The following is an 18,895-nucleotide window of genomic DNA, read 5'->3' as shown; positions in this document are numbered from 1 at the left end:
TCAGAGGCCAGGTGCTGAGGATCCTCCAGCCACCATCACCACCATAACTCAGAGGCCAGGTGCTGAGGATCCTCCAGCCACCATCAACACCATAACTCAGAGGCCAGGTGCTGAGGATCCTCCAGCCACCATCACCACCATAACTCAGAGGCCAGGTGCTGAGGATCCTCCAGCCACCATCAACACCATAACTCAGAGTGCCAGGTGCTGAGGATCCTCCAGCCATCATCAACACCATAACTCAGAGGCCAGGTGCTGAGGATCCTCCAGCCATCATCAACACCATAACTCAGAGGCCAGGTGCTGAGGATCCTCCAGCCCGGGTGATGCCCTTCTTTACTGTAACCACTGGTCTCTCCATGTAATCTATTCCACTACAAGTCCACTCATGGATGGCGCCATTCCCCAAAGCCACACACAGACAGACAGTGGCACACAAACACACTCAACCCAAGACAAAAGCACCTCTCCCCATATGTTTGTCTTGACTTCCCTCTCTTTGCGGGTCCTTCCCCTCCTCCCTCCTCTCGCTCTACCCCTGACTACACACTCCATCTGTTCTACAATCCTATACTTCTAGTAACAGGTGGTAGAACTGGGAAGAGAGAAAAAAGAATATAATAGAAACTCCAGTCTTAACTACACTGGACAACCCTCTGTCATGACACATAAAAGAGCTCTCTGAACGTGTTTTGTTCTGAGTCACTCCACTGAACGGTGGAGTTGGAGGAAAACAGAGGGCTTCCCTTTGTGTTGCAGGGGCCAAGAGGCAGGTTGGGAAACAGGGAATTGTGGGAGAGGAATGTCAAATGACAGGCATGTTTTTCCTCCGGCTCCTGTTTGATGGCGTTCAGCCTCCATTTTTGTTTTATTTGTGTAGCTGTTATCTGAGATGGGGGTGATGGTTTGTTTACAACTTCAAGAATGCTCTGGAAGTAAAAAAAAAAGGGAAAAAAAGAAAGTGGAACATATTAGGATATCATATCGACATAAATGTTCCCTCTTTTCGTTTGCATGTACGTCAAATATCAACCGTAGGCTTTAGATGAGAAAGAGGAGATGTGTTTGTTTCTTGGACACAGGTAAACCAAGAAACACGTTCAATGGAGATTTTACATTGATAATGATTGTTAATCCAGGACCAGTCTTAAAGGTCCAATGCAGCCGTTTTTATCTCAATATCAAATCATTACTGGGTAAGAATGAATTACCTTACTGTGATTGTTTTAAATTAAAATGGACAAAAATACACAAAAATTGCTTCTTAGCAAAGGGTAATTTCTCAAGCAAGAACTTTTCTAGGCATGTCTGGGAGTGGTCTGGGTGGGAAGGGGAAAACTGAAAATGAGCCGTTACTGATAGAAAGGTTTAGATGTCTCTTTCTTATTACCACATGGTGATGTCACCATGGAAGGCCAAATCTCCATCCCACCAAAACAGGCTGACATTTCAGGCGGCCTTTTCAAACAGCTCTTACACTAACAGTTATTTCACAGTATTATTCCAAGCTCATAGTGTGGAAATATATATAAAACACAGAAAAATCACGAAAATCTGCCTTTAAATTGTGTCCCGGAAGCTGCCCCTTAGTGTTCAAGTGATTAACTTTCTGAATCTGAGGCCACTCCAGTCCTCCCCATTCACTCTATCTGACTGAATGAGTCATTTATCTCTCTTGAGTTGTCTCTCTGAGCCGTTCCTCTTCTTCTCCTCTTGCACTTCTCTCCTCCTCCTCCTCTCCTTCCTCTCTCCCACCCTTCAGAGCTCATTCAGTTCACTAACTGGTTTGTTCTAATGACAGACACACTCACAGTCAGGGCTACACTCCCCACTCCCTCCCCTGTAATTTGGAGTACAATGGGAACGTTATGTATAAGTAATCAGCGTGCATTCCCAGACATGATCTCCAGGCGACAAGAGGAGATGTCTTCTAGATGTAAAGATTCACTCCTCCATTGTGCCACAAACTTCTTGGTGGGTCCTGAAATCTAAAGTGACAACACTGTGTGTGTGTGTGTGTGTGTGTGTGTGTGTGTGTGTGTGTGTGTGTGTGTGTGTGTGTGTGTGTGTGTGTGTGTGTGTGTGTGTGTGTGTGTGTGTGTGTGTGTGTGTGTGTGTGTGTGTGTGTGTGTGTGTGTGTGTGTGTGTGTGTGTAAACCCATCTTCCTGGCTGAGTAAACCTGTGGTTGGGACCCCGGCCAGCATTAGGCTTCATTGTTATTAGTCTGGCTCTTCCTTCTCAGTGATCATTTAGGGATTGCCATGTCTCCTTCCCCCTAACCAGCCACCCCTGGTACTAAACAGTATCTCTGGTGATTGAGAGGCATTGAAAGTAAGCTAAGTTTCAGCGGGTCAGTGGTGGTTGTCTGACTGTGGCAGTACAAGCCCTAGTCTAAAAACATCTCTAGACCACCTCTTAAAATAACAGTCAGTTAAATGTGTACATACTTCCTATTCTCTATGTCTTACTTTTACTATTTTATCCAGCTATAGACTAAATAATCACGAGTGTCACAATATTGTATCTGCCCCTTACAGTGAGGGAAAAAATATTTGATCCCCTGCTGATTTTGTACGTTTGCCCACTGACAAAGAAATGATCAGTCTATAATTTTAATGGTAGGTTTATTTGAACAGTGAGAGACAGAATAACAACAAAAAAATCCAGAGAAACGCATGTCAAAAATGTTATAAATTGATTTGCATTTTAATGAGAGAAATAAGTATTTGACCCCTCTGCAAAACATGACTTAGTACTTGGTGGCAAAACCCTTGTTGGCAATCACAGAAGTCAGACGTTTCTTGTAGTTGGCCACCAGGTTTGCACACATCTCAGGAGGGATTTTGTCCCACTCCTCTTTGCAGATCTTCTCCAAGTCATTAAGGTTTTGAGGCTGACGTTTGGCAACTCGAACCTTCAGCTCCCTCCACAGATTTTCTATGGGATTAAGGTCTGGAGACTGGCTAGGCCACTCCAGGACCTTAATGTGCTTCTTCTTGAGCCACTCCTTTGTTGCCTTGGCCGTGTGTTTTGGGTCATTGTCATGCTGGAATACCCATCCAAGACCCATTTTCAATGCCCTGGCTGAGGGAAAGAGGTTCTCACCCAAGATTTGATGGTACATGGCCCCGTCCATCGTCCCTTTGATGCGGTGAAGTTGTCCTGTCCCCTTAGCAGAAAAACACCCCCAAAGAATGATGTTTCCACCTCCATGTTTGACGGTGGGGATGGTGTTCTTGGGGTCATAGGCAGCATTCCTCCCTCTCCAAACACGGCGAGTTGAGTTGATGCCAAAGAGCTCCATTTTGGTCTCATCTGACCACAACACTTTCACCCAGTTGTCCTCTGAATCATTCAGATGTTCATTGGCAAACTTCAGACGGGCATGTATATGTGCTTTCTTGAGCAGGGGGACCTTGCGGGCGCTGCAGGATTTCAGTCCTTCACGGCGTAGTGTGTTACCAATTGTTTTCTTGGTGACTATGGTCCCAGCTGCTTTGAGATCATTGACAAGATCCTCCCGTGTAGTTCTGGGCTGATTTCTCACTGCTCTCATGATCATTGCAACTCCACGAGGTGAGATCTTGCATGGAGCCCCAGGCCGAGGGAGATTGACAGTTCTTTTGTGTTTCTTCCATTTGCAAATAATCGCACCAAATGTTGTCACCTTCTCACCAAGCTGCTTGGCAATGGTCTTGTAGCCCATTCCAGCCTTGTGTAGGTCTACAATCTTGTCCCTGACATCCTTGGAGAGCTCTTTGGTCTTGGCCATGGTGGAGAGTTTGGAATCTGATTGATTGATTGCTTCTGTGGACAGGTGTCTTTTATACAGGTAACAAATTAAGATTAGGAGCACTCCCTTTAAGAGTGTGCTCCTAATCTCAGCTCGTTACCTGTATAAAAGACACCTGGGAGCCAGAAATCTTTCTGATTGAGAGGGGGTCAAATACTTATTTCCCTCATTAAAATGCAAATCAATTTATATCATTTTTGACATGCGTTTTTCAGGATTTTTTTGTTGTTATTCTGTCTCTCACTGTTCAAATAAACCTACCATTAAAATTATAGACTGATCATTTCTTTGTCAGTGGGCAAACGTACAAAATCAGCAGGGGATCAAATACTTTTTTCCCTCACTGTATAGAAATGGCAGATAGCTTAATTATAGATCAGCCTCATTAGTGGATGTACAGTAGACAGCAGTAGCTTGTCAGTGGTGATCAGTCTGGCTGTTATAGAGGTGTGTAGAGAGATTAATCCGCTGTGTGTTCCAAAGATATGCATTCCTTCCCTCTAGTCTATTACTCAGAGAGGGAGAGGTAGAGAGATACTCCTGTCTGTGCTGCCTCCCCCATCTCCTCCCTCTTATCAGTGCTACTGTCATCAGACAAGGAGGACATCCCATCCCTCTTCTCCCCACAACTCATCCCCCTTTCACTTATCCACCATTTCTACCTGGCTTTTCAGGTGTGCACTGTAGACCTCTGGCACTGAGTTCAGACGACACTGTCTGGCCTCGATGAGGGGAGGATGATGAAGGGATGAGTGGGATGACAGCTCTCTTCCTGGAAAGAGAGGGGAAGAGGGGGATGATCCCGTCAGCCGTACCAACTGTATCTGACAAGCCGAGTTCAGACCAGAAATGTGGATTATCCCATGACAGCTTCTTCCCTAAAGACATCCTTAATCAAAGCCACATTTTTGTAACTTAATGTTCTTATCTGTAAGATGTAGATGATAATATACTGACCTCTCCCCCCCCCCCCCCCCCCTCTCTCTCCTCTCCCCCTCTCCCTCTTTCTCCCTCTAACCCACAGAGCCCTCTCTGTATTTCGGAGAACTAGATTACATTGTGGATGAGAGTTCAGGCTACGTGGAGGTCAGGGTCTGGAGAACTGGCACTGACCTCTCCAAGACGGCCACAGTGACCGTCCGCTCCAGGAAGAGTGACCCCGTCTCTGCTGAAGGTCAGAAGAAGAACGTGGATGTTAGATCTATTATTCCTATCCTCTTTGAGGTGTAGCGTTTCCAGAATACAATGTCATGCAAAAGTATTCATCCCCCTTAGTGTTTTTCCTATTTTGTTGGATTCTAAAAAAATATATATATAAAAAAGGAAAAGTGGTGCGTGCATATGTATTCACCCCCTTTGCTATGAAGCCCCTAAATAAGATCTGGTGCAACCAATTACCTCCAGAAGTCACATAATTAGTTAAATAAAGTCCATCTGTGTACAATCTAAGTGTCACATGATCTCAGTATATATACACCTGTTCTTAGTGGTGTTGCAGGCCCCAGAGTCTGTAGCACCACCAAGCAAGCGTCACCACCAAGCAAGCGTCACCATGAAGACCAAGGAGCTCTCCAAACAGGTCAGGGATAAAGTTGTGTAGAAGTACAGGGCAGGGTTGGGTTATAAAAAAATATCCGAAACTTTGAACATCCCACGGAGCACCATTTAAATCCATTGTTCAAAAATGGAAAGAATATGGCACTACAACAAACCTGCCAAGAGAGGGCCGCCCACCAAAACTCACAGACCAGGCAAGGAGGGCATTAATCAGAGAGGCAACAAAGAGACCAAAGATAACCCTGAAGGAGCTGCAAAGCTCCACAGCGGAGATTGGAGTATCTGTCCACTTTAAGCCGTACACTCCACAGAGCTGGGCTTTACGGAAGAGTGGCCAGAAAAAAGCCATTGCTTAAAGAAAAAAATAAGCAAACACGTTAGGTGTTTGCCAAAAGGCATGTGGGAGACCCCCCAAACATATGGAAGAAGGTACTCTGGTCAGATGAGAATAAAATGTCACTTTTTGGCCATCAAAGAAAACGCTATGTCTGGCGCAAACCCAACACCTCTCATAACCCAGAGAACACCATCCCCACAGGGAAGCATGGTGGTGGCAGCATCATGCTGTGGGGATGTTTTTCATCGGCAGGGACTGGGAAACTGGTCAGAATAGAAGGAATGATGGATGGCGCTAAATACAGGGAAATTCTTCAGGGAAACCTGTTTCAGTCTTCCAGAGATTTGAGACTGGGACGGAGGTTCACCTTCCAGCAGGACAATGACCCTAAGCATACTGCTAAAGCAACACTCGAGTGGTTTAAGGGGAAACATTTAAATGTCTTGGAATGTCCTAGTCAAAGCCCAGACCTCAATCCAATTGAGAATCTGTAGTATGACTTAAAGATTGCGGAACAGATCCAACTTGAAGGAGCTGGAGCAGTTTTGCCTTGAAGAATGGGCAAAATCCCAGTGGCTAGATGTGCCAAGCTTATAGAGACATACCCCAAGAGACTTGCAGCTGTAATTGCTGCAAAAGGTGGCTCTACAAAGTATTGACTTTGGGGGGTGCATAGTTATGCACGCTCAAGTGTTCCGTTTTTTTGTGTTATTTCTTGTTTGTTTCACAATAAAAAAGATTTTGCATCCTTAAAGTGTTAGGCATGTTGTGTAAATCAAATGATACAACCCCCCTAAAAAATCTATTTTAATTCTAAATTTTAAGGCAACAAAATAGGACAAATGGCAAGGGGGATGAATACTTTAGCAAGCCACTGTATCTGTCACAGTATTTACAATTCCCCTGGAGTCCCTCAATCTCTGTTTTCACATTATTCACAATCTCTCTATCAGTGTAATTACACAGAATTCCCAATTGTTACTAATATTTCTTAAACATTCTGGTGTCATCTCTTTCTCTGTTATGGTAGTATTCCAATGCCCTTACTGACTCTCTCTCCATAAAGATATGTGTAATGTTCTATTTCTGTCCCCCTGCCAGCCGGCCTAGACTACGTGGGCATCAGCCGTAACCTGGACTTTGCCCCCGGGGTGACCATGCAGACATTCAGAGTGACCATCCTGGATGACCTGGGTCAGCCGGAGCTGGAGGGGCCGGAAATCTTTGACCTGGTGCTGAGGATGCCCATGAACGCTGTGCTGGGAGAGCCCAGCAAGACCACCATCACTATTAATGATACTGTTACTGACTGTGAGTTATACACACTCTGTAACACATACATGTAGATATATAGCCCCCAGAGAAACCACCATCACTATTAATGATACTGTTACTGACCGTGAGTTATACACACTCTGTAACACATACATGTAGATATATAGCCCCCAGAGAGACCACCATCACTATTAATTATACAGACACACACTTTTTCACACACTGTTTTAGCGTTAATATAACCACTGTTTTAGCATTAACATAACCACTGTTTTAGCGTTAACCTCTGTTTTAGCTCTAACATAGCCACTGTTTTAGCGTTAACATAACCACTGTTTTAGCTCTAACATAACCACTGTTTTAGCTCTAACATAACCACTGTTTTAGCTCTAACATAACCACTGTTTTAGCTCTAAGATAACCACTGTTTTAGCTCTAAAATAACCACTGTTTTAGCTCTAAAATAACCACTGTTTTAGCTCTAAAATAACCACTGTTTTAGCTCTAACATAACCACTGTTTTAGCTCTAAAATAACCACTGTTTTAGCTCTAAAATAACCACTGTTTTAGCTCTAACATAACCACTGTTTTAGCTTTAACATAACCACTGTTTTAGCTTTAACATAACCACTGTTTTAGCTCTAACATAACCACTGTTTTAGCTCTAACATAACCACTGTTTTAGCTCTAACATAACCACTGTTTTAGCTCTAACATAACCACTGTTTTAGCTCTAACATAACCACTGTTTTAGCTTTAACATAACCACTGTTTTAGCTCTAACATAACCACTGTTTTAGCTCTAAGATAACCACTGTTTTAGCTCTAAAATAACCACTGTTTTAGCTCTAAAATAACCAGTTTTAGCTCTAAAATAACCACTGTTTTAGCTCTAACATAACCACTGTTTTAGCTCTAAAATAACCACTGTTTTAGCTCTAAAATAACCACTGTTTTAGCTCTAACATAACCACTGTTTTAGCTCTAACATAACCACTGTTTTAGCTTTAACATAACCACTGTTTTAGCTCTAACATAACCACTGTTTTAGCTCTAACATAACCACTGTTTTAGCTCTAACATAACCACTGTTTTAGCTCTAACATAACCACTGTTTTAGCTCTAACATAACCACTGTTTTAGCTCTAACATAACCACTGTTTTAGCTCTAACATAACCACTGTTTTAGCTCTAAAATAACCACTGTTTTAGCTCTAACATAACCACTGTTTTAGCTTTAACATAACCACTGTTTTAGCTCTAACATAACCACTGTTTTAGCTTTTCTCTTGTTTGTGTTTTGTTATCCATATAGAAGTCGCTTTGAGATGATGGTCTAAGGCACATTTAGTCAGTGAGCAATGAGAAAATTAAACTATGCTCCTTATGCAGAAGCCATGAAAAAAATATTGAGCTACTAGAAAACCACAGTACTGATAAGTAGTATTCTGTTCCCTTCAGAGCCAAATTCAAATCTACTTATCATTCCAGTGCCCAAGGTTCAGTTCAAGGCTGCTGCCTATAAGGTGGATGAGGCGGACGGGGAGATGAAGGCCGTAGTGTATCGTAGTGGAGACATCAGTCACAGGTCTACGGTGCGCTGCTACACCCGTCAGGGCTCTGCCGAGGTCATGATGGATTATGATGAGAGGCCCAACACGGACGGGTCACTCGTCACCTTCTTCCCAGGTAACCCCAGTCTCTCTCTCTCTCTGTTTCTCTCTCTCTCTCCATCTCCCTCCCTTTCTCTGTCTGTCTCTCTCCATCTCCCTCTCCCTTCCTCCCTCTTCTCCTCTCTCTTTCTCTCTCCTTCTCCTTTCCTCTCTCTTCACCTCTCTCTCTCCCCCTTCTCTTACTCTCTCTCCCTTCCTCCCTCCCTCCCTCTCACTCCCTCTCTCTCTCTCCCTCCTTCCCTAGCTCTACCCCTTCTCTCTCTATCAATGTCTTTTTATATGCCAACCCCCCAAATCCTCATATTTCTATGTGTTAACGCTGTGTTCCCCCTGTCTGTCTATCCTATAGGGGAGAGTGAGAAGGAGTGTGTGGTGAACCTGGTGGATGATAACCTGTATGAGGAGGATGAGGAGTTCCGTCTGGTGCTGGGAACGCCCAAGAGCAAGTCACCCTTCGGAGCCTCCATAGGGGAACAGAAAGAGGTGGTGGTCACCATTACTGACGAGAAAGACAGTAAGCATTACCCAAGGAACACGGAGATATCTACCACACCTAACATTGGGCTACATTGTATAGATCTATCTAATAAAGTATTACAATAATATTTGTAAAGTATTACAAATTAATAAAACACTCTGTTTTATTAATTATTTTATTCAGTTTCTGGAGAGTTATAGTTAGTAGTATGTTCTGTTTTGTATCTTGAGTCTAACCTGATTCTCTCTCCTCAGAGCCCATCATCCGTTTCAGTGAGATAAAGTACAGTGTACGGGAGCCCCAGATCCAGGGGGAGACAGCCGTGGTGAAGATCCCTATCCTGAGGCTAGGAGACACCTCCAAGGTCTCCCTGGTCAGGGTCCACACCAAGGACGGGTCAGCCACCTCTGGAGAAGACTACAACCCGCTGTCGGAGGGTGAGTCCTACCATTAAGTTATCATATAGTTTAATCATGTAACACAGACATAACTAACCCTAACATCCGGAGAGGACTACAACTCCCTGTCGGAGGGTGAGTACACATAGAGGAACTGTAGTCTGTGTTCCAATATCCACTCAAGCATCCCACTTAGATTGTCCAAAGCATTGCTTCATTCTAAGTGGGATGCTAGTATGGGCGTTAGAACAGAACCATATGAGAGAAGGGTAGGGGCATTTCCTCAGTAACAGAATGATGTTGAGACTCAGAATTGACGCTTTAAAATGGATGTCAAAGAAAAAACAATGCTTGCAAAGTTAAATAAACCATACGACTCTATGCACAAGGACGACTTTTAACAATGTCCACTGAACATTTTACAAAAACACATTTAGTTGAAGAAACAGCACGTACCGTCATTCTGTTACCAAACTTTGCATCTGCATTGTTCTTCAAGTAAATTTTTTTTTTTTGTCAAATTTTCTGTGTAAATTGTTAAAAGTTGACCTTGTCAGAGAGTTGTATGGTTTGTTTAACTTTGTTTGACAGACATTTTAAAGTCTCAGCATTGTTCTGTTTTCTGTTACCGTGGAATTGCCCCTATACAGCCATCGTTGTCATACTGTGTTGGGCATTGTCGAACTACAAAAATCTCTAAAACTGGAAACACTTATCTCCCTCACTAGCTTTAAGCACCAGCTGTCAGAGCATTTCACAGATTACTGCACCTGTACATAGCCCATCTATAATTTAGGCCAAACAACTACTGCTTCCCCTACTGTATTTATTTATTTATTTTGCTCCTTTGCACCCCGTTATTTCTATTTCTACTTTGCACTTTCTTCCACTGCAAATCTACTATTCCAGTGTTAACTTGCTATATTGTATTTACTTCACCACCATGGCCCTTATCTCACCTCATTTGCTCACTTTGTATATAGACTTATTTTTCTACTATATTATTGACTGTATGTTTGTTTTAATCCATGTGTAACTCTGTGTTGTTGTATGTGTCAAACTGCTTTGCTTTATCTTGGCCAGGTCGCAATTGTAAATGAGAACTTGTTCTCAACATGCCTACCTGGTTAAATAAAGGTGAAACAAAAATAAATAAATAAAATTGTCGTGTATAACCCATTCACACCAAAAACGACGTGATACATTTTTAATAGAGATCCTTATTAAGCTCTTGTTTAACCTTGTGTGTGTCTCTCAAGATGTGGAGTTCAAGGAGGGCGAGACAGAACACTTTGTGGAGGTGCAGATCCTGTATGACGGCCAGAGAGAGATGAGAGAAGCCTTCGTCGTCCACATGAAACCTGATGAGTACATGGTCGCAGAGATGCAGGTAAGACTGAGGGCATGGGATCACACACACACACACACACACACACACACACACACACACACACACACACACACACACACACACACACACACACACACACACACACACACACACACACACACACACACACACACACACACTTTATGTATTTATTTAACCCTTATTTTACCAGGTCAGTTGACTGAGAACACATTCTCATTTACAGCAACAACCTGGGGAATAGTTACAGGTGAGATGAATGTGCCAATTGGAAACAGGGGATGATTAGGTGACCATGATGGTATGAGGACCAGATTGGGAGTTTAGCCATGACACCAGGGTTAACACCCCTACTCTTACGATAAGTGCCATGGGATCTTTAGTGATCACAGAGAGTCAGGACACTGTTTAACATTCCATCCGAAAGATGGCACCCTACACAGGGCAATGTCCCCAATCACTGCCCTGGGGCATTGGGATCGTCTTTATTTTAGACCAGAGGAAAGAGTGCCTCTTACTGGCCCTCCAACACCACTTCCAGCAGAATGTGGTCTCCCATCCAGGACCAACCCTGCTTAGCTTCAGAGGCAAGCCAGCAGTGAGATGCAGGGTGGTATGCTGCTGACACCCAACTAGATCACCCACCGAGAGACACAGACACACACACACACACACACACACACACACACACACACACACACACACACACACACACACACACACACACACACACACACACACACACACACACACACACACACACACACACACACACACACACACACACACACACACACACACACACACACACACACACACACCATATAAATACCCTCAGCAGGTCTCAGGGCATGAACACACACTTAAACACACAAATAGCCAGGCAGCAGCTGCCACTGTCAGCAGCCCCAGCACCCAAATCACCAGCTATTACAAAAAGACTTCCTGGTTGAGTCCATGCTATGAGAATGTCCCTCAAGTCATCCCACAGAGCAGTGTGACCTACAAACACAGCTATGTGGCATCCCAGACATGTACTGTACCATACCACTAACCTGACGCAAATAATGCTAGAGGCGTACGCTCACTTTAACTCATTTTTCTCCTTTGGTATTACAAATATGCTGTTCTAAGGAGGACTCCACCTTCTCAAACATCCAAGTTTACAATGTAGAACACAATAAAGTGTACTATACCCATGCAATGGTGTTTTGAATCTCTCCCGTTCATCAGATGAGTAAGGCAATTGTGTACATCGAGGAGATGGACAGCGTGGCAGACGTCACCTTCCCGGCTGTGCCTACTGTGGTGTCCCTGCTCATGTACGATGACACGGCCCGCGCCAGGGACAACCCTCACCCCTCTACTGGCTACCCCATCGTCTGTGTGACGGTGAGTGGTGGCCACTGGGCCCAGACACACACACGCAGAATGCAACCACCTAGACACACAGACACACACACCTTACATCCAGTTGTTCACCATGTAAAGCTAAGCTAGCGACAAGGTCGGAATACTTTCATCCAGTCCAAAACGGCGAGGCTTCAAACTGAACTTCAAACTTTGTGTTTCATAGTTTCAAAACCTTGTTGTTTAAGTGGTAAATCAATCCGTTTCCCATTGAAATGCTTTCTCCAGTTCTGACTAAATCCTAAACATGAGACCCTTTCACCGGCATAACAAGTGTACACGTGTATTCTCAAATACATATTACAGATATACCTTTGTATATAGCCTCGTAAACTTCACTTCACGTGTTGAGCTCGGTTTACAAGACTACTGTGTATATGTGTATGCCATAATCCCACATATATGTGGCCCCTCCCTCACCTGCAGGCCTGCAACCCCAAATACCACGACTTTGACAAGACGGGCTCCATCTGCACGGCGGAGAGCATCAACGACACCCTGACCCAGTACCGCTGGCTGGTCAGCGCCCCCAGCGGGTCGGACGGGGTCACCTCGCCCGTGAGAGAGGTGGACACCAACACCTTCTTCACCAACACTAAGTCCATCACCCTGGACTCCATCTACTTCCAGGCTGGGTCGAGAGTCCAGTGTGCTGCCCGGGCGTTCAATACGAACGGGGATGCTGGTCTGGAGCTGTCCAGCCCCATCATGGTGGTCAGCAAGGAGGAGGGTGAGTAGAGACCGGGGACGACGACGACGACTTCAGAGTTCAGTGACATCAACCTTCATGACTGTTGATGACATCTGTTATGCGTCCTTATTAGGACAGAGTTACGTAGGCCTTGTGATGGAGAGTTCAAGGAGGATTGTCTATCCGACAATAATATGTCTTGTGTGCCTGTGTAGGTCTGTGTCAACCCCGTATCCCTGGCACGGTGGGAGCTGAGCCCTTCTCTGCTAAGATCCGCTACACCGGCCCTGACCACCCTGACTTCCCCAACCTCATCAAACTCACTGTCAACATGCCGCACATGGACGGTGAGTAACAGGCTCTGTCATGTCCTTACCTACTGGTCTAGAGTCAGTCTGATTGTTTAGCTAACGATCGATGACAATAGGACTGAGGTAGAAAGAACTGATTCAAGATCAGTTGTCAAGGGTAAAAAGTTACCAGGTCATTAAAATATTTATAAATGTTGCAATTGATTGATGATGTATTGAAACCGTCTCTCTCTCACCTCTCTTCTTCTCAGGCATGTTACCGGTCATCTCTACGCGGCCCCTGTCCAACTTCGAGTTGACCCTGTCTCCGGACGGCACGCGCGTGGGCAACCACCGCTGCTCCAACCTACTGGACTTCAACGAGATCCAGACGGGCCACGGCTTCATCACCGACGCCACCAAGAACCCTGAGATCATCGGCGAGACGTCGCCCTACCAGTACAGCGCCGACATGCGCTCCACCAACAGCCTGAGATTCTACAGGAACCTGAATCTGGAGGCTTGTCTGTGGGAGTTTAATAGTTACTACGACATGTCCGAGCTGCTCACCACCTGTGGGGGTTCTATCGGGACGGATGGACAGGTACTGGAGAGAGAGAGAGACATACACACATATGCACTGATGCAAACACACACACACACACACACACACACACACACACACACACACACACACACACACACACACACACACACACACACACACACACACACACACACACACACACACACACACACACACACACACACACACACACACACACGCTGGCTGGCTGTTGTCTCTGTAACTCTCGATTACTCAGTCTGCTGTCGTAGTTTTTTCAGTAATCTGTCAAGTTGAAAGTAGACATTTTGAAATTCCCTCTGTGTTAAATTCCCTTGGTGTTAAATTCCCTCTGTGTTAAATTCTCTCTGTGTTAAATTCCCTTGGTGTTAAATTCCCTCTGTGTTAAATTCTCTCTGTGTTAAATTCCCTCTATGTTACCTTTCATGCTTGAATGCTCTGAAGTGTTCCTATCCTTCTGTTTTGTACTGTGCTATATACTGATCCAGGTACAGTTGAAGGTGAGCCTGATTATGTATCTCTGTGTTGCTCTTCCTCTAGGTGCTGAACCTGGTCCAGTCCTACGTGACTCTGCGCGTGCCTCTCTATGTGTCCTACGTCTTCCACTCCCCCGTGGCCGTGGGAGGATGGCAGCACTTTGACCTGCAGTCAGAGCTCAAGCTCACCTTTGTGTACGACACCGCCATCTTGTGGCAGGACGGAATCGGCAGCCCGCCGGAGGCTGAGCTACAAGGTACAGCCAATTCGGGGCTCTGTTAGCTATTTTAAGTGCTACAGTGAGGTGGATGACTTGCTGTATTACTCACTTAATACCTGTATAATTAATAGTCTGCAGGCACATTTGATTCGAATCTCCGAGCTGACTAGTTGAAAAATCTGTCAATGTGCCCTTGAGCAAGGCACTTACCCCTAATTGCTCCTGTAAGTCACTCTGGATAAGAGTGTCTGCTAAATGACTAAAATGTAAATCATGTCTTATGCATTATTTCCCAGTGAATGATAGAGGTGGACAATAACCCTGGTTCGATGTAACTGTGTCCCTATAGGATCCATGTACCCCACCAGCATGAGGATCAACGAGGAGGGACGTCTGGTGGTCAACTTCAAGACTGAGGCCCGCTTCCGTGGACAGTTTGTCATGTCCCACCCAGGTATTTTACACACACACACACACACACACACACACACACACACACACACACCCCCCCCCCCCCCCGATAGGGTGATTGCATAGCTTTCTCTCCTATTGGGTTGCACTGTGACCCAGATCCTGTACCGCTATTAGAATGGACCCGTCTTAGGGGTTGTTCTGCCAAATGTCAACAGGACATTACCCTTTTCAGTAAGAATAAAACTACCATCAACAACGTAAAATGTGTATACCTTACAACGAGGTGCGTTCATCTTTAACTTAGACATACAGTCTACAGTACAACGGTGGTCCTAAGACATTGTGTTCATGTATGCCCTTGTCAGACACATAAAGCAAAGAAACGCTCAACAGAAATGTATGCGTGAGACTTAAAGAGAGGTTTGACTGTGTGTTTCCAGGAACCACTCTGTCGTCCATGGTGATGTGTGCTGACCTCTCTGGCCTGACCTTCACCCTGGCCCTGATCAGGACTGAGCCCACCTACAACCAGCCCATGCAGCAGTGGAGCTTCGTCTCTGACTTCGCTGTGAGCTGCCATCTTGATCATTGTCTGTCTTATAGGTAGACTCTGCGATATGACGTGGCCACGAGCAGCACCGTAGATATTGCGATGAGCGAGATGCAAGACTTCACTGTCACACACAGTATCTGCGTATGTGCACGGGTTCGCTTCACGCTGTTCGAGCGTGGTAGGTGCAGGAGCAAAACAGCTGAGCGCTCTTAGTTGTTGAGGAAATGGACCCACTATGCTGTTTACTTTGTGTACCTACGTCATATCGCTGAGTCTACCTTTAACTTTGTATTCTTAGTGTTTGTGCTGAAGCCAACTGGTAAATGGTAATGACAGAAGACTAGCGTTAGCTTTAGCAGCACATACAGTATGGATACCAGACTAGCAGTAACTACCTTAAATGGTTGGTGTGTTTTAAAGTTGTTTTAATGATGTTGTAATGTTGTTGTCTGTAGGTGCGGGACTACTCTGGCACGTACACAGTGAAGATGATCCCCTGCAGTGCCTCTCCCAATGGGGAGTTCAGCATTCCCCCTGTGTGTCACCCACGAGAACCCCTCACCTTCCACATGGACATCCGCTTCCAGCAGGTCAGCACCACCACCACTGCATACCCACAGTCTCTGGCAGACTAGCATACCCAAGACGCTAAAATCAAGAGGAAACTTTGTCATTCACCAATGCTGATTTGTCTTGGTGTTGTATGAGGCTAAAAACAATAGTAGTAGATACTCGCTGATTAAATGCATTGAACCAAAAGTTTACATCTTATCAACTCTCTTGGTGCCTGTGTTTGACCTTTGCCCTCTGACCCACCCCAGGTGAGTGACCCGGTGGCAGCTGAGTTCAGTCTGAACACCCAGATGTTCCTGCTGTCCAAGAGGGAGCTATGGCTGTCAGATGGATCCATGGGGTTCGGAGAGAGCGCCGACACAGCCTTCTCAGAGGGTACTGGACTACTACTGACCCCTAGTGGGCACTCTAGGAACCACTAGTCAACATATAGATAGATACACCACACGTCAACACATAGATACACCACTAGTCAACATATAGATAGATACACCACTAGTCAACACATAGATACACCACTAGTCAACATATAGATAGATACACCACTAGTCAACATATAGATAGATACACCACTAGTCAACACATAGATACACCACTAGTCAACATATAGATAGATACACCACTGGTCAACATAGAGATAGTTACACCACTAGTCAACATATAGATAGATACACCACTAGTCAACATATAGATAGATACACCACTAGTGAACATATAGATAGATACACCACTAGTCAACATATAGATAGATACACCACTAGTCAACACATAGATACACCACTAGTCAACATATAGATAGATACACCACTAGTCAACATATAGATAGATACACCACTAGTCAACATATAGATAGATACACCACTAGTCAACACATAGATACACCACAAGTCAACATATAGATAGATACACCACTGGTCAACATATAGATAGATACACCACTAGTCAACACATAGATACACCACTAGTCAACATATAGATAGATACACCACTGGTCAACATATAGATACACCACTAGTCAACATATAGATAGATACACCACTAGTCAACACATAGATACACCACTAGTCAACATATAGATAGATACACCACTAGTCAACATATAGATAGATACACCACTGGTCAACATATAGATACACCACCAGTCAACATATAGATAGATACACCACTAGTCAACACATAGATACACCACTAGTCAACACATAGATACACCACTAGTCAACATATAGATAGATACACCACTGGTCAACATAGAGATAGATACACCACTAGTCAACACATAGATACACCACTAGTCAACATATAGATAGATACACCACTGGTCAACATATAGATAGATACACCACTAGTCAACACATAGATACACCACTAGTCAACACAGACAGATACACCACCGGTCAAAACAGACAGATACACCACTAGTCAACACATAGATACACCACTAGTCAACATATAGATAGATACACCACTAGTCAACACATAGATACACCACTAGTCAACATATAGATAGATACACCACTAGTCAACACATAGATACACCACTAGTCAACATATAGATAGATACACCACCAGTCAACACATAGATACACCACTAGTCAACACAGATAGATACACCACTAGTCAACACATAGATACACCACTAGTCAACACAGATAGATACACCACTAGTCAACACAGATAGATACACCACTAGTCAACATATAGATAGATACACCACTAGTCAACATATACATAGAAACACCACTAGTCATCATATACATAGATACACCACTAGTCAACATATAGATAGATACACCACTCGTCAACATATAGATCGATACACCACTAGTCAACATATAGATAGATACACCACTAGTCAACATACAGATAGATACACCACTAGTCATCATATACATAGCTATACCACTAGTCATCATATACATAGATACACCAGATGCACCACTAGTCAACATACAGATAGATACACCACTAGTCATCATATACATAGCTATACCACTAGTCATCATATACATAGATACACCACTAGTCAACACAGATAGCTATACCACTAGTCATCATATAGATAGATACACCACTAGTCAACATATAGATAGATACACCACTAGTCAACATATAGATAGATACACCACTAGTCAACATAGAGATAGATAAACCACTAGTCAACATATAGACAGATACACCACTAGTCAACATATAGATAGATACACCACTAGTCAACATATACATAGCTGTACCACTAGTCAACATATAGATAGATACACCACTAGTCATCAAATAGATAGATACACCACTAGTCAACATATAGATAGATACACCACTAGTCAACATATAGATAGATACACCACTAGTCAACATATAGATAGATACACCACTAGTCAACATATACATAGCTGTACCACTAGTCAACATATAGATAGATACACCACTAGTCATCAAATAGATAGATACACCACTAGTCAACATATAGATAGATACACCACTAGTCAACATAGAGATAGATACACCACTAGTCAACATATAGATAGATACACCACTAGTCAACATATAGATAGATACACCACTAGTCAACATATAGACAGATACACCACTAGTCAACATATAGATAGATACACCACTAGTCAACATATACATAGCTGTACCACTAGTCAACATATAGATAGATACACCACTAGTCATCAAATAGATAGATACACCACTAGTCAACATATACATAGATACACCACTAGTCATCATATACATAGATACACCACTAGTCATCATATAGATAGATACACCAGATGCACCACTAGTCAACATACAGAT

The 18,895-nt window shown here is 43.9% G+C and overlaps 1 protein-coding gene across 1 annotated transcript in view; it reads left to right on the top strand.

The window, feature by feature from the left end:
* The window catches only part of LOC106610210 (FRAS1-related extracellular matrix protein 2), a 71,100-nt gene that overhangs the window by 28,301 nt on the left and 23,904 nt on the right, over positions 1-18,895 (top strand). Inside the window, exons 7-21 of the mRNA XM_045716570.2 lie at positions 4,819-4,968; positions 6,790-6,999; positions 8,456-8,653; positions 8,987-9,151; positions 9,370-9,552; positions 10,773-10,903; positions 12,116-12,274; positions 12,719-13,022; positions 13,199-13,330; positions 13,546-13,877; positions 14,400-14,592; positions 14,906-15,010; positions 15,411-15,538; positions 15,979-16,113; positions 16,345-16,471. Of these exons, the coding sequence (XP_045572526.1) occupies positions 4,819-4,968; positions 6,790-6,999; positions 8,456-8,653; positions 8,987-9,151; positions 9,370-9,552; positions 10,773-10,903; positions 12,116-12,274; positions 12,719-13,022; positions 13,199-13,330; positions 13,546-13,877; positions 14,400-14,592; positions 14,906-15,010; positions 15,411-15,538; positions 15,979-16,113; positions 16,345-16,471 (2,652 nt within the window). The remainder of the gene's footprint in view (positions 1-4,818; positions 4,969-6,789; positions 7,000-8,455; positions 8,654-8,986; positions 9,152-9,369; positions 9,553-10,772; positions 10,904-12,115; positions 12,275-12,718; positions 13,023-13,198; positions 13,331-13,545; positions 13,878-14,399; positions 14,593-14,905; positions 15,011-15,410; positions 15,539-15,978; positions 16,114-16,344; positions 16,472-18,895) is intronic.

This window comes from Salmo salar, chromosome 04, assembly GCF_965601325.2.
Source record: "Salmo salar chromosome 04, fSalSal1, whole genome shotgun sequence".
NCBI lineage: Eukaryota > Metazoa > Chordata > Actinopteri > Salmoniformes > Salmonidae > Salmo > Salmo salar.
This window is presented reverse-complemented; position numbering and strand designations above follow the sequence as displayed.